The 27,334-nt window shown below is 43.8% G+C and overlaps 1 protein-coding gene across 2 annotated transcripts in view; it reads left to right on the plus strand.

The window, feature by feature from the left end:
• ADAMTS12 (ADAM metallopeptidase with thrombospondin type 1 motif 12) overlaps nucleotides 1-27,334 on the plus strand; it is a 292,985-nt gene that overhangs the window by 214,552 nt on the left and 51,099 nt on the right. The window contains exons 13-16 of one of the 2 annotated variants that reach the window (XM_021696033.2): nucleotides 4,216-4,349; nucleotides 11,772-11,892; nucleotides 21,698-21,942; nucleotides 23,684-23,822. In XM_021696033.2, coding sequence (XP_021551708.2) covers nucleotides 4,216-4,349; nucleotides 11,772-11,892; nucleotides 21,698-21,942; nucleotides 23,684-23,822 — 639 coding nt within the window. The remainder of the gene's footprint in view (nucleotides 1-4,215; nucleotides 4,350-11,771; nucleotides 11,893-21,697; nucleotides 21,943-23,683; nucleotides 23,823-27,334) is intronic. The other variant, XM_021696038.2, reaches the window with a different exon arrangement.

Consider the following 27,334-nt stretch of genomic DNA (forward strand, 5'->3'; position numbering starts at 1 on the left):
CTCATTGCAATACGTGCCCTCCTTAATACCCATCACCGGGCTAACCCATCCCCCCAGCCCCCTCCCCTCTGAAACCCTCAGTTTGTTTCCTGGAATCCATAGTCTCTCATGGTTCATCTCCCCCTCTGATTCCCCCCCTTCATTTTTCCCTTCCTTCTCCTAACGTCCTCCATGCTATTCTTTATGTTCCACAAATAAGTGAAACCGTGTGATAATTGTCTTTTTCTGTTTGACTTATTTCACTTAGCATAATCCCTTCCAGTTCCATTCATGTCGATGCAAATGGTGGGTAGTCATCCTTTCTGATGGCTAAGACGTTATTTTTAAAAGGAATGTATGCTTCCTTAAAAAACATGCAAGTGTACATAATAGAATGAAATAAAAATAAATTACTATCCCACCATGCTTAACTTATTCCTTAGAGGCAACCATTGTTAACAGCAGGTTTTAGTTTGCACACAAGATGAAACCATACCTTGTCAGTCTTGCAACTTTCTTTATTCATTAGCAGAATGTCATAACATTACAGCTTACTTCATTCCTTGTAGTGACTGCACACTGAGTCTGTGAATAAACTAAACAACATTATATGAGTGCAACTTCATTGATCCGTCCTTTTCTCTCTGGATAAACCTTTAATGCTGCAGTGAACACCCTTGACTTCTATCACTAAGGTCAAGGTTCAGTTTTATGACTGAGTTGATTCTCTCTCCGGATCGAGATGATCTCTTTGCCACTTGGTCCCAAATTTTCTCCCTAACAGTGTTGACCTCTGTCATGTCTGTTAATTAGTAAACATGCGTTAGGAGCCTTTTCTAGGGGTAACGGCCTGCTAGTATTCATTGGGTAAAGGTTAATGGTAATAACTTGCCACATCTAAACAACCACCCTGTGCCAGATACCCCATTAGAGGTTTTAATATCATTCTCGGACAAGCCCACTGCTCAGACTAGAGACCGAGGAGGCCTTGGGTGAGATGTAGGGGTCAGGGCCGAGACTGGAATCCCTGGGGATCTGATGTTCAAGCTGTGTGAAGCAGAATCCCCTGGACTGTGTTTATTCTCACCTCTGTTGTGCAGTTGAGTCCTCAACAAGCATGTCTTACGGCTCCTCCTCCACATGCTGAGCTGGCCAATAATGGCCAGTCAATGCACAGAGGACCTAAGTGTCCTCAAGGACATTGCAGCTTGGCTGAGGAGCTTGTAAAATCCATAGTCTCGAAAGCATAGAGCTGTGAGGACCTCAGTAGTTACTGTGTGAGCAGAACATCTTTGAACCGGGTCCAGAGTGGCAGTAAAGGAAAGTCATGGAACCACCTGCTGACCTAGCGGGGATCTAGAATTTTTTATGCTAAACTGACAAGACAGAAATTGTTTAGGAAATAGTAACACAAAGTCTGGATTTAGTGTAGAACTGATTAGAAGTGGTGTAACAGAATAATCTGAAGAAGAGGCTATTTCAGGAAAGGTTTGTCTGTGTGGGAATGAGAACTGAACCAGCATTACAAAATATGTGTCTTTTGGCTGCTATGGGAGAAGATTGGAATGATAGAAGCATAGCATGGTGGGGCAACCCCAAGACCTTTAGAATTCATCTAGAGTTTATGGTAAAGAGGTGAAAACAACAATCATAACTGCCATTTGTCGAGCACTTACTGTTATACCAGATCCCATGCAGAGTGCTCAACATACGATCTCTGTCTTAACCCTCACCAATTGCATTGCCAGGTAGGTATTATTATCCCCATTTTTCAGATGAAGAAACTGAGTCACAGAAAGCTTCAGTAACTTTCTCAAGGAAATATTGGACTTTCATGAGCTAAAATTTTACATACACTCTCTGTAGAAATCAGAGGCTGGTGATTCTCTGTATTTAAGCCCTGTGAGAGAATATTAAAATGGAGTCCCACTGGAATTCTATCAAGTTCTCACCTCAGATATGAGCTGTAAATAAATGCATTGCCTAATAACCTAAAGAGTAGATACTTCAGAGAGCTTTTGTTAAAGAAAATTCTGTGCCTGTAGGTTAGGGGATAGTAGAGTGGGCTCTAAGCTAAAGCACCAGGTTTAGCTCTACCACTCACACTGTGAGATCTCGGGAAACTCCATTTTTCTGTGCCTTATCTATGAAATGGTGATAATAAAAGAACTAACACCATAGGGGGGTTGTGACTGTTAAAATGAGAGATCATTGCTGTGAAGCACAACAAGATCTGGGAAAGAGTGTGCAAATGATATATTGGCTATTATTTTATTAAGCAAAATTCCTCTTAACTCACCATATAAACAAGACTAGTGAAAGTCTCTGGATAGTTTTTTCCTTCAGGGAGTGAGTCAAATAGTACAAGCCCAGAGGGAGTAAAACTAAGGCAACCGTTGGAACTTCACCAGTCTGGAATTCAGTACAACACTTGCCATTGGATGGGGATTTCCTTGCTAGGAGGACCCATTTATACACAACCCCTGAGAGTGAGCACCATCTTAAATTTTGCAGCCTCGGCACTTCTAGTCCCAGCCCTTCCCAGCAGGCTGGAACAGATAATTCCTTTAGAAAAGCTCCGGGATTACTCAGAGCTGCTTTCTCTTTGTGCTTTAGGTGTCCAAATACAAAATCTCAAATCCAAATTCTAAAGCTCAAATCAAAGTCTTATTTAACAGTGTTTCCCCTGCCTCCATCCTTCTACTTAATAGCCCAGTGTTTCATGAAATGATTCCCCAGACTCAGCACACCTGGATGGGTGATCCCATCTCCAGGAGAGCAGAGCTGCACCCAGGGGGCTCCCTCTACGTCCCTTCTGTTCTGGTTCAGGCAGTGACAGAGCTAATCACATTGCCAGGAATAAAGGTTTACAATAATCCCAAGTCTTGCTTTGTCCCCGGGTCTTCTGGTCTTTTTCCATTGGTGCTTTGTGCTGTGATCTCTCCAACTCATTTTGACTTTGTTCATTTCCTCAGACAACTTATCCACTGCTCTTTATATAACATCAGTCAGTATGCTTCCTTTGTTTTTACCTTTGTCCTCTAAGCTTTAAACAGATGCTCTTGACCTCTGTCTCATGTTTGCCCAGAACTTCTGCTCTTAGTTATGTTTGTGTTTTGTACTTTTATTTCTTTACCAAATGGATCTTGCATTCTTGAGCAGCCATACCTAGGGTTGAACACTCTGGCTTTGTGTTAGCTGGGTATTTGTATTAGCATCCACACTGGGTGGGTCCATGGCATATGGCCGATGGCTGGTCTCATTGAGCTCTCAGCTGGTCACACCCCCCAGAAACTCAAGTCCTTCCTCAATAAACAGATCCAAAAGAGATTCCCCCCAAGAAAGACCTTTCTGAAAAATACATTCTCAGGTTTTTCAATTAAAAAAAAAACAAGATGTAACATTCACAAGGAAATTACTATATGAATTCTTCGTATCATACATAGGTATTACCTATTAAAATTTTTAAGGCAATTTATGCTTTCAAAGTTATCTTTCTGGTTACTGTATTTACCTATGTATAGGTACATATTTTATTAAGTAAATCTTTAGAATAGTTCTTGTGCTGGAAATCACCTCATCCTCATTCACAAGGGAGTAGAAAATTGAACCCTAAAATATATTCATTGTAGGACCCAGCATAATGGGATAGACCATTACGGTAAGCACGTTGGCTTCAGCTTCAGCAAAAAATCAGGCTTTCTTTTTCTCTGTGTTTGTAAATCTGTGTCCAAGGACTTCTTGGACTTGAGGAGAGCAAAGGAAGATGTTCGTTGGCGGTGGGGTCATGATAGTGGTGGTGGTGTTCTTAGAGACCTGGCCCCGTGGGAGGGGACTGCCTCTTCCCTAGAGGTCTACTTACTTTGCAGCAAACGGTGGGCAGGCGCCATGCTTGTCTGGAGTCCTGTGGTTGCTTTTACTTCGTTTCTAGGTTAACGCCAGAGGCTCCGCACCTTCTCTTTAGAAGCACAGTTCAGTGTTTGATTGAAAGGTCTCATCATTTATAACAAAGGGCATAGCATTTTAAACAATCTTCTAAATTTAATTTGTTGTAGAACCCTTTAACTGGAAAAAGAAAAAAAAGCCTGCCTTTCAGCATGTGTCACAGGAAAGGTGAAAGATGGGAACCTCCAGATAAACGACTCTTGGGGGGTAGTATGTACAAAAATAATCCTACAGGAAGGGTGCTGAGCTAAAAAAGCTAACTTGCAAGGATTTGTCTCTTTTTCACTCCAGCACATCCTTGTGAGCTCTACTGCCGACCCATAGATGGCCAGTTTTCCGAGAAAATGCTGGATGCTGTCATTGATGGTACCCCTTGCTTTGAAGGTGGCAACAGCAGAAATGTCTGTATTAATGGCATATGTAAGGTATTGGGTATGTTTCCTTAATCTACAACTTTATAAAAATCATGATTTTTATTAATTCAGGAAGTCAGATGTTCTAAGCTTTTGCTTTCATGACATTGGCACGAAAACCTCACATTGGTCTGGTTTTTATATGTGATCTGTGAGACAGGAATTTACAGTGTTGATCAGAGCCAACAGTTTGGAACTGAATGCTTTCCCTCCTGCTGTGGTCTTTCTTTCTTGACTTACAGATGTTTTCTGTGATATCATTTTAGGCATTAGAACAGAGTCAAATTGAAGAAGAAGCAATTTAAAGGAAGAATTATTAGGAAGAGACGACCCTGATTATTTTTGTGGTATTAAATTATTCATTGGTTACTTGCCAGCAGAGTGCTTAAACTTGAGAAAAAGCTGAAATTAACAATAGTTTGCGTAGTGTTTTGTGCAAAGCATTTTTACATGTAATTCTCCATTGATTACCAACATGATCCACCTTAGGAAGAGAGATGGCATGACAGGTAGTTTTCAGCCAGGTCTTCTGATTTCTGTTTAGCTTTTCCACACTGACTCCATTAATCAACTCCGCCTTTTCAGAAATGACTGAGACCTGATTTGTCAGTGCTTTTATATGCACAACCATTGAAGAACTCTTTTCCGGTGCTTGCCGTTTAGTTTGCAAGGAACTGATGAACAAGTTTTGTGATCCAACACCCAGGCATAAATCTCTGTTTAAAGAAAAGGTGTTTTTAATCAATGAAGGAGAAGTTATATAAAAGTTCTAATTAGCTGTTAGGAAAGCAAAATGGTTAGTGCTCAGGCTCTAGAATCTGAACTTAATACCGTTGTGTACCAATTGTATAACTCTGTATATTTTGCTGAGACTCAGTTTTCTTTTCTTAAAATTGGAATGTTAATGTAACTTCCTAGTTGGTGTCCAAAAGATTAAAGACAGACATCTATGTTAAGCCCCAACAGAGCCCCTGACACACAATAAACTTCTAATTCATTTTATTTCCTTTTGTAAATGTTTATCGTAATTTTTTTTCCACTGGACTAAATTGCTGTCATGGAAAGCTCCTGCCCATAAATGTTCACTGCCCCGGAAAGATACATTTATCACCTTGAAGTTGCCTATTGACTTATTCCAGTAGTGACCAAAGCATAGGAGGCAACATGACAATTCCCGGGAATGGGTGAGTTAAAAGCAAGTCCTAATCATACTCTACATTTGTAAGAACTCAGGCAAAATTCTCTTTCAGACTCATTACTAATCATCACTGTAGCTACAAAGAGCCAGAAGTAATTAATATGTATTGAGGTTAGATCTGTTCTCCAGAGTGGGAAGAGGTTTATCTAGCTGATTCAGGCCAAAACAGCCCCATCACTGTCCAGAGGCAGTGGTTCTCAGGCCTGGCTGCCTATTAGAATCATCTGAAGAGCTTTTAAAAACTAGTGATATCTGGACTCTATCTCAAACCTGTTGATTCAGAACCTCTGGGATTCGGGGCCTGAGCACTGACATTTTAAAAACTTCCCAGGTACTTGTCATATGCAGCTAGGGCTGAGGACCTTAATCACTGAGAAATGAATGCGATGCTAAAATTCTCTGTTAGACCTAAACACCTTTGCAAGCACAGAGATGGTATCTTTAGCATATGATGGAGAACACAGGTGCTTTGAACAAAACATAAGGGATCTTGGGTATCTCTCTTGACACCAGTTGAATCAGCTTAATAGAATAAGCTGGAGTCTCTCAGCTTGACTTCCTCTTTTTGGAAACCAGTTGGGGCTTGTTAGAAGCTGTAATTACCCACTTTCTCTCTTTACCACATTGAGCAAGATTTTAAGCTGAAAAATTATGTCAAATCAAATTTGTCTTAATAGCCTAAATACAATTTACCTTCCAAGGATCTAGGTTGTGGTTATTTTCAGCTTTGTTAGTCTTCTTACTCATTTACTACAGTTTTTTCAAAGGGCATTGAACATATATTGAAATAAAAAGATATACCATCAGAAAAAAATATGTATGCAGTGTCTAATCCATCTTCTTTGTGAATATGAAAATGTTTGCTTATCTTCACATAAACATTCATTGAATTTGCTTTTATTCATATATTCAGCTATTTTGAAATGATGATATTTGCCATCATTTTGGCCTGTTAGATTTGCAGATTCCATTGTCAAGAGAGTCAGCAGGCCTTGCTCAGAACTGAATTTGTTCTAGGAGGTAAACTGTCTATTGCTGCCCTTCTCCATTTTTTTAAAAAGTTGTACTAAACTCTTAAACTTGTTTATCAAAGATACGAATTTAAACTTAGACTTTTCAGGCTATCTCCCATTTTTGTTTGTTTGTTTTTAATTTTTTTTAATATTTTATTTATTTATTTGAGAGAGAGAGAGCACAAGCTGGGGAAGTGGCAGGCAGAGGGAGAAGCAGGCTTCCTGCTGAGCAGGGAGCCCGATGTGGGCTCGATCCCAGGACCCTGGGATCATGACCTGAGCCGAAGGCAGCTGCTTAACTGACTGAGCCACCCAGGCGCCCCTGTTTGTTTTTAATTTTTAAAAAGATTTTATTTTTGAGAGAGAGAAAATGAGAGAGAGAAAGAGAGAGACAGCATGAGAGGGGTGAGGGTCAGAGGGTTCTACAGACTTCCTGCTGAGCAGGGAGCCTGATGCGGGACTCGATCCTGGGACTCCAGGATCATGACCTGAGCTGAAGGCAGACGCTTAACCAACTGAGCCACCCAGGCACCCCTATCTCCCATTTTTAATCACAAGCAGGACATGGAATAAGTTTGTAAACTTACGGGCAGGTATTCCCACGCCTGCCCCCAGCCCTTTCTCCTGGGAACCAGCTCTTGATTTCAGGTTCTTCTCTCTCCCCTTTTCTCCCAGTCAGCATGGCTCTGGCTTCACTTCCTTCCCAAGCAGCCCGGATGCCCTGATCTGTCACATCAGCTGTTCCCACACTTCTCTTAGCCTTTTATCCACCTCTCACCCCAGGATCCTGGACCCGATCAACCCCTTTTTGCTCTTTTTTTTTTTAAGATTTTATTTGACAGAGAGAGACACAGTGAGAGAGGGAACACAAGCAGGGGGAGCGGGAGAGGGAGAAGCAGGCTTCACGATGAGCAGGGAGCCTGATGCGGGGCTTGATCCCAAGACCCTGGGACCATGACCTGAGCTGAAGGCAGACGCTTAACGACTGAGCCACCCAGGCACCCCAACACCTTTCTGCTCTTAGGCTCAGCCTACTGCATACATCTTAAAATAAAAAATCAACTTTGTGAATCCCAGTTTAGTCCTCCACCTTACGTGATATCTTTCTACCTGTCCTACGTGAGCTCCCCTCTCTCATTTCTCTCAGAAACTGTCCTGAACCTGCTTTGCTCTCTCTCCAGGCCATTTTGGCCATTTCAGTGATTTGTGGAACATCCCCTTATCAGTTTATCTGGGCCACATCTCTCTCCAGAATGCCAGATCCTAACCTTCAAAGTTATGGTGAGGACAGCCTTTTTATCAAATGGCAGTATCATTTACCTGTTCTTTTCAGGGAAGCGTAACTCTGCCCCGTTATTACACTTGGAGTTTCACCAGCTAAGAACAAGTCTCATCTTAGAACCAGGCAGACTTCCGTTGTCTACCTCTGCTGAGGGGCTAGAGGGAGCAGTGATGACATTCTAGGTGGATCGGGTCTTGGCACCAGTTGTTATTTCAGTTCTTCTCCGTCCCCTGAGAATTTACAAAGTAAAACAGTGTTAACTCATAAGCAAAATGTGAGAATTGCTAAGAATACATATTACGCATTCGCTAACAGAGCTGGAGGCCTGGATGAAAGCCTGGAACCTGAAATCTCTAATACTCAAGATAGTGTGCACTTCAGTCCAAATGACAGGGTCAAGAATTGATGATATGCTTCTGACAGGACATAATCATTAGAATAAAAAGGCAATCTACAGAATGAGAAAATATTTGCAACCATATATATGACAAGGGGTTAATATCTAAAATGTGTAAGGAACTCCTACAACTCAATAGCAGAAAAACAACCCAATTAAAAGAATGAGCAAAGGACTTGAATAGATATTTCTCCAGAGAAGACATACAAATGATATATGAATAGGTGTTTAACACATTGAACATCGAAATACATATCAAACCCACAATAAGATATCCCCTCACACCTGTTAGGATGGCTGTCTTCAAAAAACCAAAAGATAAGTGTTGCTGAAGATGTGGAGAAATGGCGACCCTACATATTGTTGGTGGGAATGTACAATTGTGCAGCCATTATAGAAAACAATATGGAGGTTTCCTCAAAAAATTAAAAATAAAACCTACCATATGACCCAGACATGGGACTTCTGGGTGTGTATCCAAAAGAATTGCAATCAGGATCTTGAAGAAATATCTGTACTCCCATGTTCATTACAGCAGTATTTACAATAGCCAACCTATGAAAACAACCCAAATGTCCATCAACAGATGAGTAGACAAAGAAAATGTGGTATATACCATGTTGTATCCATACTTTGGAATATTATTCAGCTTTTAAAAAAAGGGAAATCCTGCCATTGTGACAATAGGGATGAGTCTGGAGGACATTATGCTCAGTGAAACAAGACCCTCACAGAAGAACAAACTCCACATGATTCTACTTACGTGAGAATCTGCAGTAGTCAGCCTCACAAAAGCTAAGAATAAAACAGGGATGCCAAGGGCTGAGGGGAGGGAACCGTGGAGAGTTGTTGTTCAATGGGTACGAAGTTTCAGTCAGGCAAGATGCCAAGTCCTAGACATCACTGTGGATATGGTGTTTGTGGTTAATATACTGTATAGTACACTTAAAAATTTGTTGAGAGCCTAGATCCCCTGTTAAATGTTCTTAGCACACACACAGAAAGAGTCACAAGGGAGCTGTGAGGGGAGGATGGCTATGCCTGTTACCTTGATGGTAAGTGATGGTTTCACCGGTATTTGTGTAAATCCAAGCTCATCAGGTTGTTCACATTAAATGTGGACAGTGTTTTCTATATCTACTATGCCTCAATAAAGCTGTTTTTAATTTTTAATTTTAATTAATTTGTTTTTTTAAAGATGAGGAAATTGGGACTCACAGAAGTCCCTTAGGTATTTTTTTTAAAGATTTTATTTATTTATTTGACAGAGTGCATACAAGCCAGGGGAACGGCAGGCAGAGGGAGAGGGAGAAGCAGGCTCCACACGGAGCAGAGAGCTGGACCTAGGGCTCGATCCCAAAACCCCGGGACCATGACCTGAGCCGAAGACAGACGCTTAACCAACTGAGTCACCCAGGCACCCCAATAAAGCTGTTTTTTAAAGAAAGAAATTATACAATGGGAAATTTAAATTATTTTTTTTTAATGTTGCTCATTGGAGTGGCAGTCAGGCTTGTGAGGAGTCATATCTGAGGAGACCCTTGCTGGACTCATTGTCCGCGTTTGGTAGCTGCGGGAAAGCCACCTCTGATTCTGCTGAAGGCGGAAAGACAATATTGTCGTGGGCCCCCTTGCCAGAGCACATGGCACGAAAAAGCAGAGTGACATCTGCTTGCTTTCCCCTGGGAGCCCTTATGTTTTATGTGCAGCAAGGGGGACTGGCTTATGTCTTCCTAGGTCTCGTGTTAGACACTGGATGCAGTGTTGCTTGTGCTGGGTGCCGCTGATGGGAGAAGCAGTTGAGGTGACGCCTCTACAAGAACCCCTCTAATTTGCTGTGGGACAGTGAATATGCCTTGTCTCCCTCCCCCACCCCCACCTCCAGCCCCAAGTATGCAGACAGATACTGCTGGAGAAGAAAGATGAGCTCACTGTATTTGTTTTCCTGGCTTTCTTAACGTTATTCTTCACATTTATATCTATCCTCTTCTGGTAGAGATTTGAAAAAACACTTTACTGTGTCTCCCAGTTGATTTCCTGGCTCATCCCAAATGAGAGAAGGAATGAAAGTCTCTGGGGGTATGACCTGTGAGGATCGGCTTATCAGAGTATGCTCAAGCTTGATGTAAACATATCACTCGTGAAGGGCTGACATTTTACTCGTGACCACTGAGTACACATCCAGACAGTTTCTTTTTCTTATTGTGATTAGCATGATTAATTTTTTTAAAATCTCTTAGCACTTTATTTTTTCCCAACTGGGTCACGCAACACAATCCTTGGACCTAAAGAGACAGTTTGAGGAATGGAGGTATTCTCTGTCACCGGCCATTAATTCTCTGTTCAGCTGGTGGAGGGAGGGTGTATTTAAAAACCCAAACTGTTCTTCCTTTCAGTCGATTTGAGTTGGCTCTAAAATAAGAAAGGAAATGTGATGAGCACCACTTCTCTGTGGAGGTGCCCAGTCACTCTCCTGTACACCTGAAACTGATAGGACACTGCATGGTAACTCTAATGGGATTAAAACACAAACTTGGAAATATAAAAAATAAAACAAGGAAGGGAATTATCCTTGAAGGAGAAAAAAATAAAAATAAAACTGCATAGGCACACTTCTTCGCAAGCAGAGAAGTCTGACTAGCAGAATATGGTCCAGTTTCCCTCTCTCTTTGGCCAGAGAGCAAGCAACAAAGACCTCCAGGGGAGGCTCATGTGTTTCGTGACTTTCTGTCTAAGTGTCATGATTTTTTGGTTTCTGATGCTACTGAACACCCCCAGTTTAATTGCTCTCCTTTCCCAGCATGGGGATTTTCGGGTGGGAAAGACTTGGCTGAGGAGAAGGATCCATGGCGAGGGAAAGAAGGTGACAGAGAAGGGCCGATGGGCAGAGCCCTGGGAAGGGATTCTGTCCAGAGCATGGGCGAAGTCAGTCTCGGCTCACGGGAGAAAGCTCACGATGGCTGGGATACGGCTACGTGTGAGGTGCAATGGGGGCTGGGTCTTAGGAGGCTGCAGAGCATCAGGTGATGGTCCACAGGTCAGAGATGTCACCCCTCATGGGACTGACGGAGTCTCAGCATCGAGCCAGCCCTTCCTCTCGGTGGCCACTGGCTCGCCTGCTATGCTCAGACAGGAGGCAGGGATCACCCCAGGGAGGCGCGGCAAGGGATTGGACCACCACTTTATAGGCGGAGTAACTCCATCATCCCTGGGAATTCTCACCAGAGACGAGGGGACATGAGGTTTGCACATCAGAACGGGGTTTACTGCTCCAGCAGCTCTGATTCCAAGACATTTTCGATGTTGAATGTTTGGAACGGTGTTCAGTTCCGCCTGTGACTCAGGGGAAACCAGAGGCCCACTCAGTGTGCCTTTACCATCGGTGGATGCTGTGGTTACTCCTCTGGCTGCCCCCAGGGACAGGAACCGTTTGTCCCTGTATCTGTCCCCAGCCCCGATCTCATCAAGAGTGAAGGGGAAAAGGAGAAGGCGGGTGTGGGGTCCCCTGTCTGTGTCGGTGACCCTCAGCCTCTCTTCCCCACAGATGGTCGGCTGTGACTACGAAATCGGCTCCAATGCCACGGAGGATCGCTGCGGGGTGTGCCTTGGAGACGGCTCTGCCTGCCAGACCGTGAAGAAGATGTTTAAACAGAAAGAAGGATCTGGTAACAAACAAATAATTGAAGTGGCAGGGGACTGAGAATGGAGGGCAAGATGGATGGCTTTGTTTTAAAGCAGATTGTAACTTTCGAAGAACTCCGCAGGGACGTAGCCTTCCACACAAAGGCATAAGGGCTCCTTGACAGGTTTAGGAATGGGGCTGATTGCTGGACACTTACAGGAAGTCTCCCACTGCACAGGGATCTAAGTCTCCCACTGCCTGGGGGCTGTCCCCGGGAACGGGAATGAGTGTCATTCCTGGGAGAGCACCGAGGGCTGGAGCCAGTGGTATAGGAATGGACCTCAAACTCAACTGGGGGAGACAGAGCTCAAAAGCCGGCCATGAAGGGTGTAGACACAGGGCGGGCTCTCAGGGAGAGGGCAGAGAAGCCAGCAGTGGGCTTCAAGGCAGAAGGCTCGGAGTGCACCTTCAGGGACAAAGGAGAGGCAAGGCAAGGTGGCTTGGGCTTGCTCTTCTTCCCCATCTCTCCCAGGAAGGGGGTCCCACCCGCTGCCGCCCTATGGTGTCCCAGGGGGCGGCTGCCACCTGATGTCCCCTCCTGACCCATGCTCTGCTGTTCCTTTCCCATGATGACCTTCCACAAGATTTCTACTTTGTGCGGCTCTGGGCTACTAATAATCCTCGGGAATGAAGAGCCCACCCTCACCCCGAAGCAGCCATGACCCTGCCTGTTTGTCTTCAGTTGAAACTGCCGATGCCTTGACACCAGCAGTGATTGATAGCTGAAGCGGTCTTGGGAGGAGGCTAAGTTAGGCCCAGAGATGATGAAGACAGCTCGGAGTATCAAAGTTGAGGCGCCCCTAGAAATACACTAAGTCAAGAATTCAAGAACCAAGAGTTTACTTGCAAGTCGGGGGATCCTGGAAAACACCAGTAGGGCATTCAAGAAGTGAAATGGGGAAAGGAGGAGAGCCAAGAAAGGGTGCGTCATTAAGCCATTGACCATTATATAGGAGCCAGTGTCGAAGTTGTACATTGGAATTTTCCCACCCAAGGGGTGAAGGAGCTGAGACCATATATGCCAACTCTCACCGGTCACTGCTTGAGGCTACTTTGAGGAGGGGGCAGTTAGGTTGTTAATTCTCTGGATTCCAAAGAAATGCAGATGCTGAGAGTAGGGAGTCCACTGTGCACTCCCCAGGTCGAGCCTGAGGAGAGAGGGGCGGTGTCTACACTGGAGTGTTACCCGGGGCGGGAAGTGACAGGGACTCCCAGATGTAGTGGGCCACCCTTTTCCTGGGTCCCGACAAAGCAGTGCCTCTCTTTTAGACATGCTCACCGCCCAGGATGAAGTTACTAAGTATGCCCTCGAGTACCAGGTGCATTGATTAAATGCCCTGTTGGCCCCCAGGACACGTCACAGTGGACGACCTGAATTTGTTTAATTTCATCCCTATATTTTGATCTTTGACTATTGAATTAATAAGGTTAAATTGTAAAGTGAAATGCTTATCTTGCTGTCTAGAATTATCACTGAAGGACTATATTTATGTCTATTTGATGGCTTTTGTATGCATGAAACGTGTCCTTTGAATCACTTATTTGGAATGTGAATGATAACCCAGTGTGTCTTAGGCGTATGATAAATAAATAGCTAATATTTATTCAATCTTATAAAGATGCTATGTAAATATTTTCTGTTAGTTAGATGTGACCTTATTTACTTGGATTATAAAGTCACCCTTAAAATCACGTTTCTACATTTACTCTCCCTATTATTTATCTATGGGAGTTCATATCTTCGCCCTCAGATATGCTGTGCTCCCAACATTATGGTAACTCTTTTGAAAAGCAGTTTTCATTCTCAAATGTCCACCACTTAACCTTTTAACTAAGCCCTTAGGAAACTGGGCTTTAGTTCTGGATTCTTGACTCTACTCTGGTTTCTTGGGAGTGGGGGAAAAGACCAGAAGCATCTGGGCCTCCCTCCCACCCCCACCCCTGCCTTAGAGACCTTAATGCCTCCAGCCACATGCCCAGCACCGAAGATTTGGCATCCCTCGTGCCTTTGATTTGCAGTCCTTCTTCTCCCATTTGCTTCCCAGAGAGCTTCTGCTGGCTCTTGGCACCCAGGGAGGGGTGTGAACTTCCGACTGTGCATATCCTGAGAAAGCCTCAAAGCTCTCTGGCACTGCTAACCCCAGCGCAGTGAGGAAATCCAGCCAGATCTCGCTCTGGACTCTGTTAACACCCAGCAGGGTCGTCTGTGTTCCTTTTACCCACCAGGCAGATCCCACCTTTGCTGCATGCCTAATAAAGCCAGATACGTCATAAAGACCCTGGCTGCCACCACTCCACAATAGGAGTGAAACCAAGAAATACTGCAAAACTATGGGAAATGGAATGAGATGGCTCTGGGCAGATTGATTAACTCAAAGGCCAAAGTCAAAAGAGGGAACTTAACATCCTCTTTTTGAAGACACCCAAGGCATAGTTAGTTGTTTTCTGTACGTATTCACATGCTGCCTTACTTCTCCTTACGTTGTATTCTTTCTCTCTAGTGCAGTTATAAACTGAGGGGTGAATTGTCTTTTAGGCTTTGTCGCCACCCTGCCCAACCCCAAGTCAGCAAATGTTATTTCTATCTGTAGGAGGTATTCAGTGAGCGCTCATATAAATGCAAATGAAAAAAGGTTTTCTTAAGGTTGATTCCATATCCCTTTGACAATAAAGGAGACAAGTCATTAGCTGTTTTACAGTTATGTTGATGGAATATTGGATATTTTTCCTCTGCGCTGTCCTGTTCCTGCTGGCTTAGCTGTAGTGTTGGAGCTCTGGTTGTTTTGGTTTTACCATGGATTGGTACAATATTGCAATTGTAATATTGTAAACCTAATATTACAATACTGGGTTTGGGTCACTTTCTTACTGTGGCCCAAAGACATAAATCTCAGAGTTTTCCCCTTCTTGTGCATATCCTGAAGTATTCTTTTCTCCTTGTGTCTCCACCCTCAACTGTGGTTTCTTAAAAAAATAAAAAAGAAGAACTATGGTTTCTTTGGTGGGTGGCAGTGATTGGCTTGCGGGGTTCACACTGTAACTTCGTCTCCCGGGTCAAGGCACCTTCAAGACTCTGTGATATGAGGGGAGACCTGAAGGAGGATTCTTCCAGAGCAAGTATGTTTCTGCAGTCGGTTACATGGGGCCTGTGGTTGGAGATGGCTTCATTATCCTGGCACTTAGGCGTCAGATCTCCAGAGCCTTGTTATCACAACCATGACCTTGAGAGAAAACCCAGTGTCTCCTTTCTGAGGGAAGTTAACAACCATCAGACAACACCAGAAAAACAGTGAACTTGGGCAAGAGGTAGCACTAGCACTTGAGGCAAGGTCATCTCTGTGACTAGGAAATAATGGGAATATGTAATCAGTCACCTAGAAGAATCCAAAACTCTTTCAAACCTTGCATAGCCTAACTGATCCATGCGTCTACTTGTGTTCTTCTTCCTTCATATTTAGTTTGGCTTGTGGCTTTCTTTTAACAGAGTGGTTTAAAACAAAAGTGTAGGTGGAGAAGTCTGCATTAGAGATGCACATGGTGGTCAGACCCAGCTTCTCCTCCTCTCTCACTGCTGCTCCCTTGGACTATGGAAGCATAAAATATTAGCCAAGTCCCTTTTCCTCTTTTTTATTGTTGTTTGGTTTGGTTTGGTTTGGTTTGGTTTGGTTTGGTTTTGTGAGTGCTCCTAAGAAAGAGGGAGGATGATGGATGATGTGGAATTAAAATAGGCTGGGAAACGAGACCAGGTACTGATCTAGATTACCATTGACCATGGGGAAATCACCCCATTGTACCTCCATTTGTGAGGCCCCTTTCAGCCCTGTCTGGTATTTCTTATCTTCCCGCTGCCCTCAGCCCTAAGGCTGATCATTTGTTTGTTGATACCTAAGTGTTGAAATTGGTCTGAGTCTCCAGGAGAAGGTATCTTTATCCATGGCCTTCTTGGACTGTCCCAACAACTAAGTCCCTGTCTACCTCTGTGAAGAGGAACTCATTTAGTAGATTTGACACTGTGTGTCACATGGCAGCATCATGCCTTTTAGTTAGTGTCACACTTGGGGAACATAAGGCCCACTATCTTGTAGACCCTCCAGAATAGCTTCCATTTCCTCTCTTGGAGAAAGAAAAAAGAATTGCCCTCTTGGGATAGTGCCATGGTTACTGTGAGTAGAAGTGTCTGGAATTAAAGAACTTAGGTCCAGAACACAGTGAACTGTGTACAGATATCATCACTCATTCATTTATTCATTCACTCTATTACTTGAGAAACATTAAGTACCTATTTTGTGCTTGGCATGGGGGATAGAATGACGAATAAGAAAATGACTCTTTCCACTGCCTTCTCTGCCTTACCCTGTCCAGGTAACAGGCCTGGCCTCCACTCTGCCATGTGGCCCTGAGGCAGAACTTAAATGAGGAGCCTGGTTCAGAAGGAAGTGGTAGAGCATTAAGCTCTGTTCTTCCAAGGGCACCCTGGGCTTGTTACCCGCAACATTGACCTTCATCCCAAACTCTTGTAGCCCATTCTTTTTGGCCTACAACACTGACCCATTGTTGTCTAGTTCCTCAGGCTTGGATTTTTTTTTTTTTCCTGTTGCCTAATTTCCTTGATTCTGTATGCCTCACCTACCTTGGTCTTAAATGTTAAAACCCGACAGTTTTTAGCCTCTTGGACTAATTCACTGGCTTCCTAAAATGACCACTCTTGACTCCTCTGGCCTTGCTTGGCGTCTCCAGACTTGACTAATGCCAGACCCAGTGACCACTAAACCAGGTCCTGGTCTTGCTCACACTGGCTGCTTTCATCTGGTGCTGGGAAAAAGCGACCCCATTCTCTGAGCGCCCCGGGACTCTCATGCAGATAATTGCATCACTTACCTCACTGCCCAAACCGGCAGCCTTGCATCCTACCTCCTTTATTTCACCATAACAGGAATGTGCTCAGACTTTTATTTTAATATCTTTTCTCCTTATTAAATATTATGAAATATATATTAAATACACTTGCATATCTGTTTAGTGGGTTTGATGCCCATCATAGAGTTATTGTAACTCTCTTGGTATATTTAAATTAATTCAGTTTCCTCTGATATACGTCACAATTTCATTTTCACAATGAAAAAAAATCTGCAGTCTAGAAAGCAGAGGAAGGGCACAGAAAGTTTCTTCTAGAAACCCTTGCTGCTGGTATCCACATCTTTAGGAGATTCCTGGAATGTAGTGAAAGAAGCAACTGCCTGGGATTATGCTCGAACCTGACCTCCCGGATACCCACCCACTTCTCGAGCCTGTATGTTTACATGCTTCCTTCTTCCAGCTGTAGCTCCCTAGTCTCTGCCACTGATCTTCTTGGTTGGATTCACCTAGAGTTAGGAATTGACACCAGTTTCAAGTTATGTTAAGATTGCTGTCTTAATCCCATAATGAGGCAGATTCTGAACTTTTTCTTGGAGCCACTTTTAGTCTCTGTGACACACCGAGGAAGCTCATGAAGGAATGGAACCCATCGAGAACACCTCACAACACAGGTTGGGGGGCTGTGGTGGCAGTATGCGTAAGGTCCAGATACAAGTCTGGGCAGTGAGAAGGAAGAGACACTTCTAGGAACCGATGACATGGCTTCATGACACAACATTGTCTCTATGCTACACTGCAAGGTTCAGTTTGCTATTGGCTTAAGAGAGAATAGGGTCTGCTGTGTGATTTCAGGTGGGTGAACGACACGAGGAGGTCAGTGTCCAAGAAGAATGGTTTGCCAACAACACACACAACTGCGTGGGACAGGGGAGCCCAGGGCTAGGAGATGAGTCCACAAAGACAGGATGAGAATCTTATAAGAAAACATTTCAGAGGAAGTCCGAGGCAGAAGGTAATGCATCGCAAGAAGAAGGGATGTGGCTTCCTTGAAACCAGAATATCACCTTACTTGGAGACTGTCCTAGGTCATGTTTTCTAGGAAATCCCAGGTTGGAAGGAATGGGAAGGGAAGGAGAGGGACTGGGCCCTCTACTTGACAGTTTTCTTATCAAGAGAGCTCCGGGCTGCCACTCTTTGTCCCAGAAGCATTTAGGGTCAGGAAGCCCCTGTCAACATCTGTTCCCTCTTCTGTGTTTCCTTTCCTCTGGCCTCTAGCAAGAGGGTTGTGGTTACTCATTGCATGTACCAAGGCTCTGGTGCCCTTACAACCCACTTTTTGAAATAATTGAAGCTAAAACTCTCAATGTAGGTCATGGCACTTGGACTTCTCAAAAGATCCGCCGGACACATTTATGTGTACATAATTCTTCCTTCCTCTGATTTGGGAGCGGGTCAAATGCAGGGTTGTACCTGAACCATCAGAAGATGGACTGGCTTTTCCGAGGAGCCTCCTCACATTAAACCATAAGAGTTGGGCCCACAGTGAGGATTGTTTTGCTCACCTCGAACTGACAGCATAAATCTTTTTAAAAAGATGAGCTTTAAAAAGATATCTGGGGTTACTAATATGATCTCTTTATGAGCACATTTTTTATTAGAAGTGACAGACTGGAAACCACATACGCTAATGGGTAAATCCTTTTTGGTGGATTACAAAGAACTGTTGGATAAGATGCACTTTAGCACCAATAATCTATTGTAGCTCTTACGATAATTGCGAAGTGAGGCCAGTCTTCTGCCCCATCCCCAGAGGCCCTGAGTATTCTTTCAGCTCAAGGGGCTCAGGACTCAGTGATGGGATGTTTTCTCCAGGTGAGTCTCCATGGGCCCAGACTCCTTCTTTGAGGTCAAGATTACATTTTCCTACTTCCCCAGTTTTCCCAGTATTGCCCCAGTAGTAGTGCAAATGACTAATGTTTACTAGGGAAGGTGGGAGAGAAGTGATTTTATGAATGAAAAATTCACCATTCTTAACACTTTGGAGATAGTCTTACCAACCCTGAAAGCCTTCCTTTGACACAGAATAAATGTCTGAGACTTTCCACCCTTACTTTTAAATAAGATTCTCATTTCTGTAAAGAAGACCCTTGAGGATAAGATACTCAGGATTTTTTAAATCTCTTTCTACCAACCACATTTTTTATTAAGAACGCGATTTTAAGAGTTCGTTAGCCAACCCTAGATGTAGGTATATGTACTTTCCACCTAGGTGTGTGGTGTGGCATAGATTTCTTCCTCTCATGGGAACTCAGTTTTCTCATTTGGTAAGCAGAAATGTTTGTAGCCATTCATTTCCAATTAAATGTCCATTAATAGCAGATTGGTTAAATAAATGGGTTTATGTCATTTTTGCTGTTGTTGAAATGCTCAAAAAATATGGAAAGATATGTAAGGTATATTAAATTTAAAAAGCAATAGTTGGAATAGTTCATGTAATATGATCCCACTTGTGTAAAAAAAATATGTGTATATGTGCTTATACATGCAAACAAAGATTTTGGAAGAGAAATCCAATAAACTATTCACTGTAATTGTCTTTGGAACATAGGACTGGAGATGAAGGAAAATTGAAATTTTTACTTTTCATTTTATCCTCTTCTAAAGTGTGGGCTTTTATGGTCATGTGCAAAGGAGTCTGGTGGATATGTTGTGGTTATTTTTAACTCCAAATTACCATAATTTTATTTTTTGGCTTCCCCTTAGATATTCTTTTACAAATATATATATTTGTAAATGTGCATTACTTTTGCTCATGGCTAAATCTGTCTCGGTTTACATCTTCTGTCTGTAAATTGTTCAGAAGCAGCACTTATAGTCACTGAAAACTTTTATTCTAATTTGATGTACCTCCCATTTGAATTTGGAAGAATCTGCCATGATAAACATTTCTAATTTTGGATTTTCTCTCTTAAGTGAAAGATAAAAAACAGCTCTTTTGGATTTTTTTCCATTTAGTTCTCATTGGTTTTTTTTGGCGGGGGGTTGTTTTGTTATTTGTCTGTAAACAAAGGAGATAAGGTGGTCACCACAATATTTCATGCCAGTTGATTTTCCTGAATGAGTTCTGCTATGAGAAGGCATACGACATCCCAAGTCAGAAAGTGGCTGCTGGTCGCAACACTCCAAAGGCATTTCAGAAAATTGTATTAGCCTCAATTACACGTGATAAATATTTTCCCTGAGCTAGTTATAAATTTGTAGTTTTAGGACACAGTCGGTTGAGTGTCTGACTCTTGGTTTCGGCTCAGGTCATGATCTCAGGGTCGTGAGATAGAGCCCTGCATTGGGCTCCATGGTCAGCGCAGAACTTGCTTCAGATTCTCTCCGTCTCCCTCTGTCCCTCCCTGCTCACATTCTCTCTCTCTCTTTCTCTCTCAAATAAATAAAATCTTTTTAAAAAATTTGTAGGTTTAATCAGCTATTTCAGGCAGGTATTGTAAGGGCCAAATGGAATTGAATCAAATACTACAAGACCTGCATTTTGGTCTGGCTGAATGAGAGCTGCCAGTTTGAAAAATGGAGCTGAGAGTGTGGCCTGAGCTTCTGAGCAAATCGTACCTGCTGGCCAGCCCTAGGATTTGAGCTCCCCAGGACTCCCCACTACTGTAGTGTCTCAGGGAGAAGAAACGGTTGAGGCACTTTCAGGTGACAGAGATGAAGGTTTGCTTGTGGTTGAAAAACCTAGTATCTCTCCAGTGCAAAATGACCAGGATGATCAGGGTTTTAAAGCCAGCATTTGTATGGGAAGGTTAAAAGAAAAAGGAATGTTTCACTTGGAAAAGAGAAAAACAATTGAATATCGGAGTTGTGAGGGATGTCAGACATCATCTTGTTGGAGCCCCTTCATTGTACAGATGACATTCGAAGACATTAAATAAGTCAATGAACACCATAGAGCTCACTCAAGATGATGCAGAAACTAGGACTCACGTGTTCTGACCCCCCTGCCCTGGCATGTTTGCATGTCATCCCCAAAGGCCATGTTCTTTCCATTCTATCACATTTATGAGGTCATGATTCTTAAGAAGCACAAATAAGATAAATGCATAAGGTCCTCAGCGCAGAGTCTGCCAAAGGGAGGAAACCATTATGTGTTAATTCCTTTTGTCCCCAGGATGTCTCCTGCCATGACAACCAGTAAATAAGGGTAGGACTATACCTAGAATTGATCGCCATCTTTAAACGGATGCCCTCTGTGCTTTTTCACAAAAGTAGAATGTAAGTTCATATTTCAGCAAAACATAAAAAGTAAGAAAAAAACCTGTCTAATGAAGAGAATTGTCCAGCAGTATAAAAAGCTGTGCTCAGAGCGAGCTGAGTTTCTCATCACAAGCTATATTCAAGAGCGCCAGGTGGCAAATCAATCCAAGATTCCCTCAGGGATTCTCTTAATGAATTTAAGCTATAATGAGATGATTTCTAAGAGTCTGTCTTTAACTTGCAGGCAGTGAGGACGAATGAGGAGAAGGGTATACCCGGGGCAATGTTGAAAAGATTCATCTGATGGCAGCAACAAAAGGGGGAGCAGAAATGCAAATGGAGAGCTAGTTAGGGGCTGTCAACTATCAACTATCAACTTAAAATCACAGAAAAGTCAATGCTGGATCAACCACAAACGTTTCAGGGTCCAGTCTGCATTTATTTCATCTCTTCTCACAAAACTGTGTGCATCCTGAGTCACAGAGCTCCTGGGCATTCCACTTCTGGCCAAGCTCTTTAAAATTCCCTGTGACTAGTGCATCTGCTCATGCCAGTGACCACCCAGGAAGAAGGCAAGGGCGCTAAACAGTGGGGATGAATGATTGCTCAGAAACAGATTGTGTTCAGCTAAGCTAGTGTGCCTCTTTCATTATCGTGTCTTCTCTCCTTAGGTTATGTTGACATTGGACTGATTCCAAAAGGAGCAAGGGACATACGGGTAATGGAGGTTGAGGGAGCTGGAAACTTTTTGGCCATCAGGAGTGAAGACCCTCAAAAATATTACCTCAATGGAGGATTCATTATCCAGTGGAATGGGAACTACAAGCTGGCGGGGACCACCTTCCAATATGACAGGAAAGGAGACCTGGAGAGACTGATGGCCACGGGTCCCACCAATGAGTCGGTGTGGATCCAGGTAATGCAGAAGCAAAGGCAGCTGCTCATGTGTGTATTAGTTAGGGTCTTTCTGTTTCTTTTCCAAGGTGTTTGTTAGGGGGCACTCATTAAGAACCCTTAAAACTTCTTTTAACAAGGAGCAGGGAGGAAAGCAAGATATTATTTTGTGCTGTTAATCCTTTATTGCCTAGAAATCGCTGAAACCCCGATAATGAAGTGCCGTGGGCCCTGAAGTCATCTACTGGGAGTTTTGAGTTCAGCTTCCAGTATGATTGACATAGGCTGTTCATTTGAGGGTGATTGTTTCTCAGGTGTGCAGAGGATGCTGTCAGTTGACGTCAGTCTGGCGTGAGCTTCCAGGTAGCTTTCCAGCAGTGGTGATGGACTGACATGTTTTTTTCATATGTTATCATGTGGTTGTTCGTAGGCAGGAGGTTTGACTTTGTGAAACTCTTAGGGGAGGAGGGGATCAGAATGTAGTATGTGCACTTTAAAGACACGGGTGATTCATCTTTCATGGTGGCCAGGAACCATAGAGAAAGAGTGGAATCATTATACCAGTAGAGACGAGGCAGGTTGGGGATGACAAATGGCCCAAGAGAGAGTCAGATCTAACCATATTCAGAAGTTAGAGGGAGGCGATTCCAGAGCCAGAGATCAGAGCGCTTACAAAAGCCAGAAATCAAGGCTTGACAGCTATGATTCATAAATGTCTACCTGACATCTTACCTGCCTGCTTGGCGAAGGATTTGTATACGGGAACCCTGATCCCAAGGAGCAACCAATCCATCACCTCTAAGTTTAAGATTAATCCATTTTAAATGTGTAGTAAGGGGCGCCTGCATGGCTCAGTCAGTTGAGTGTCTGACTCTTGGCTTCTGCTCAGGTTGTGATCTCAAGGTCATGAGATCGGCCCCATGTCAGGCTCTGTGCTCAATGTGGAGTCCACTTGGGATTCTTTCCCTTTCCTTGTGCCCCTTGCCCTGCTTGCATGCTCACTTGCTCTCTCTCTAAAATAAGTAAATAAATAAAATCTTAAAAAAATAAACGTGTGATAAGTAAATTGCCGCAGGAGAGGGAAGTGAAGAGAAGGCCCCAAGAGTGGTATGCCTTGCTAAAGCCCGTGACAGTTTTTACCCCAGAACTATATGCTTTAAAGGAACTAACCAGCCTGAGAGCTGGAGAAGAGTTCATAAGACAACAGCAACAACAATAATAAGTGTCAATGTTTATAGAATGCTAACTACGTGCCAGGCACTATTCTATTCATGCTTATCACTGTACATTTATTTACTTACTGAACTCTCACAACACCCCATTAGTCATGCTATTATTATCCTCACTTTGTAAATGGGGAAACTAAGGCACAAAGAGATTAAGTAACTTACCCGTAATCACCAAGTTAGTAAGTTCACAAGAGTGCAAGGTGACCCACCAGTCTGTTGTCGGAAAAGATGCTACCCCATTCCCTCAGAGCAGTTTCCATAGGATTAGACCTCTGTGGGAATTCAGCCAAGAAATGATCGAATGGACAAGAGGTATAGAGAGATAAAGACACGGATGTAGGTAGATAGAGCTACAGATATAGAGAGATGAATCGGTGGACGTAGAGGCAGAGGTGGAGATACGTTCATTTGTTGGCATTTTCTCTGACGCATGCCTTCATCCCTAAGATGATGGGCATTCTGTAGTGTAGTCACACAACGGTGTTCTGTAGTATCAAGTCATGACAGTGTTGTCACCCCTCTTTTGCCTTTTAGCTGCTGTTCCAGGTGACTAACCCCGGCATCAAGTATGAGTACACAATCCGGAAAGATGGCCTTGCCAATGACGTGGAAAAACTGGGGTATTCCTGGCAGTATGGCCGTTGGACTGAGTGCAGTGTAACGTGTGGGACAGGTGAGCGACAGCAGCTGTGTATGTGAATCCATGTCCGCTTCACGAGGGGCCATCGGGTGGTGCCCAGAGGTCCCAGCCTTCCACACACGTGGCCCAGGGGCCTCTGTGGGAGTGAATGTGCTGGTCATGGTCTAAAGACAGAGGCAGTTTTCCCTTTATACTGTCCTTCGTGAAAGGTTTTGTTTGAAAAAAGTGTTGCGTGTCTTGCTTTGTTTTGTTTTCAGGTTTCTGGAGCTATAACCCACGCAAAACATTGTGTACGTTTAAGGTCTACAACTGGACGGCTTGGTACACGTGTGTGTTGTGAAATGTTTACCACATCAGGCCAGCCACCACACCCATCATCCCACAGAGTTACCTTTTCGGGGTGTGGTGAGAACATGTAAGATCTGCTCGCTTAGCAACTTTCAAGAATACAATACAGTATTACATGTGTTTTATTTTTATCTATTTTTATAAATTTAATTTAATTTTATTACGTTATGTTAGTCACCATACAGTACATCATTAGTTTTTGAGGTAGTGTTCCATGATTCGTTGTTTGCATATAACACCCAGTGCTCCGTTACATGTGTTTTAAAAAGCAAAACAGAAAGACTTAATAACCTGGTTGAGGACCTGACTTCTACAAAAGTCAAACACCCCACCCGGAGGCAGACTGTAAATAATGGCCAAATCCAAACCATAACAAGCTCTCCTGATTCCCACCCACTGTTCTTTTTTCTGTCTCCAATTTACCAAGTATTTGTATCTATGAAGAGAGTAGTTTTCTCTCATAAAATCGAACATTGGAGAGATTCCTTGCTGTTAAGTATGTCAGGATGGAGTAAGTTCTTTATTTTTTTTAAGATTTATTTATTTATTTGAGAGAGAGAGGAGTGACAGAGGGAGAGAGAGAATCTTAAGCAGGTTCCCCGAGGGGCATGGAGCCCGACGTGGGGCTTGATCTCACAACCCTGAGATCATGACCTGAGCTGAATCAGGAGTCTGATGCTACTAAACCAACCAAGCCACCCAGGCACCCAGGATGGACAAAGTTCTGCTACCATAATAAAGAAATCAGAATCTCAGGAATTCAACACAATGTAGGTTTATTTCTAACCCATTCTTTTTTTTTTTTTTTAAGATTTTATTTATTTATTTGACAGAGAGAGGCACAGCGAGAGAGGGAACACAAGCAGGGGGAGTGGGAGAGGGAGAAGCAGGCTTCCTGCCGAGCAGGGAGCCCGATGCGGGGCTCGATCCCAGGACCCTGGGATCATGACCTGAGCCGAAGGCAGACGCTTAACGACTGAGCCACCCAGGCGCCGCTATTTCTAACCCATTCTAAGTCTGATGCAGGTTGGGTGGCCCAGCTTCATTTTGGAGTTAAGACATCTGAAAGGTGTGGCTCCCAGTGTGCCCCACAGGAGAAGAAAGAATTGGAAGAGGCAGACTGGCTCTTTTTTAAAAAAATATTTTATTTATTTATTTGAGAGAGAGCAAGAGAGAGAGAGAGCACAAGCAGGGGGAGCGGCAGGCAAAGGGAGAATGACAAGCAGACTCTGGCTGAGCAGGAAGCCCGATGCGGGGCTCGATCCCAGGACCCCAGGACCATGACCTGAGCCAAAGGCAGACGCTTAACGACTGAGCCACCCAGGTGTCCCAGACTGGCTCTTATTTGGGGCTTTGGCCTGGTGGTGACACAGATCATTTCTGCTCACCTTTCGTTGGTTGGCCTTAGTCCTCTGCGTACAGTAACTGCAGAGAGAAGCCAGGAAGTGTGGACAAGCACAGGGACATTCGTAGGGCACTGGTTCTCTCTGCTGCAGGCTAGATGGAATTCTCTGAGGCCTGGGAGGGCAGGGTCTGGGCCTGTCAGGTACCTGGGGCTCTGCACTCGTTTGGGGGGCTTTAATAGTAGTACCGGATGAGAAGTCCTCCGCCTCTGTCTCTCCTTTCGGATCATGTCCAAGTCTGTTCTGGAACTTCCTGCCTTGAGTCTATCTCCACTGTCTATAAACCAAGGCCCCACAAGGGGCAAGTGCCTGATGCAGCGATGGAGCCAAGGGAGTGGAAGTGAAGGGCTCAGGGGAACCCAGTCTGCTCCGCCATGGGCTTCTCTCCCACATCCTGTGTCTCTCTCTGCACCCCTCATCCACCTGCTTTCCCCCTGCCCCAGGAAGTAGTCCTGGAAAGAGGTCCAACAGCGGACACTGAGTCATGTGCCATCAACCTAATGAACGACGTTTGTATAACCAGCTTCTTTCTTTCCCTCCTTCAGTACAGAAACCAAGAAGGGTTAGCTTTTAGAAATCCTGGGGGTCATGTTCATTTCAGAATGTGTGATGTTTAGAAATCCTAAGCCTCTGGAGATCCATTAGGGTCCAAGGTGGATTGTGTGGCAGCAACTGGTGATGGGGCTGTGTCGGCGGTGGTTGTTCACGGCTGCGGCTGTAGCATTTCCAGATGCCCCGCCCCACTGCCCGGGGCCTGGGCTGGCCAAGGAGCTCCAGCAATTTAAGCGGAAAATCAGTTCGTGAAAACTATTTCCCTGAGGAGCGGTTGCGAGGAAAATGAGGTCATGGGGACTGTGGTCACCAATACTTTTTCCAGTTCTCATCCCCATTTTTCTTCTTTCAGCAAAGTACAGGTGTAGCTGCAAGCTTAAATCATCTGTCCCTGGACCCCAAGGAGGGAAAACTCAGCCAGTCCAGATGGGCAGGGGTCTCTCCACAAAATAGGAGAACCCCCCCCCTTTTCTGTTCCAGCATGGGATGAATTGTTTGCATTACACATGCGATATTTCAGAGCCTAGGAATACAAGATAAATGGCTGATTTGTGCACGCTTTTCCTAGCTAGGAAATGAAATGGCCTGACCAAATGTGAAGGAGGCACTTGGTGTTGATAACAGCCTGATCCTCAGCCTGCTTGGGCAAATGTCATCCTGGTTGTTCAACCTTAACAGGAACTATCAGCGAGCTGCCACAGTGGCCACATGCTCACCCCAGTCGCAGTCCCACTGCCTGTTTGAGTGACAGTGAGCCCTTCCTCTGACAGAGAAGAAAGACAGCATTTCTACTTTCCTGCTGTCAGACACAGAGGGTGAGATGCTAATATTCCCCTAGGACTCACGTGGCTAAATATAAAGATGGAAGACTGCCCAAAACACTGAATAAGTCAATGATGTCGTTTTATTTTCTTTGAGCAAAAACTTCCTATATTTTAAAAGTAAGTTAAATACCTTACTGGAAAATTAAAAATAGAAAAAGTCATCCCCCTGCATATGCATTTTTGTACTTTGTTGCCTTTCAGTATCCTTTTCCGAGTCTTAGACGTATCTAGTTGTGTGCACATGGGTGTATTTATGTACATACAAGCCTTCACTTAATGTGGTAACATGGGTAACTTTCCAAGTGCTACTCAATCTTCACAGCTATCATTTCTATGGATGCGTTATATTTCCCTGGCAAGACAAAGCAAAATGTCTTTAACCAATTCCATATAAAGAATGATTTCATTAGTGTAATTT

The sequence above is a fragment of the Neomonachus schauinslandi genome, chromosome 7 (genome assembly GCF_002201575.2).
Source record: "Neomonachus schauinslandi chromosome 7, ASM220157v2, whole genome shotgun sequence".
In the NCBI taxonomy this organism is placed as follows: Eukaryota; Metazoa; Chordata; class Mammalia; order Carnivora; family Phocidae; genus Neomonachus; species Neomonachus schauinslandi.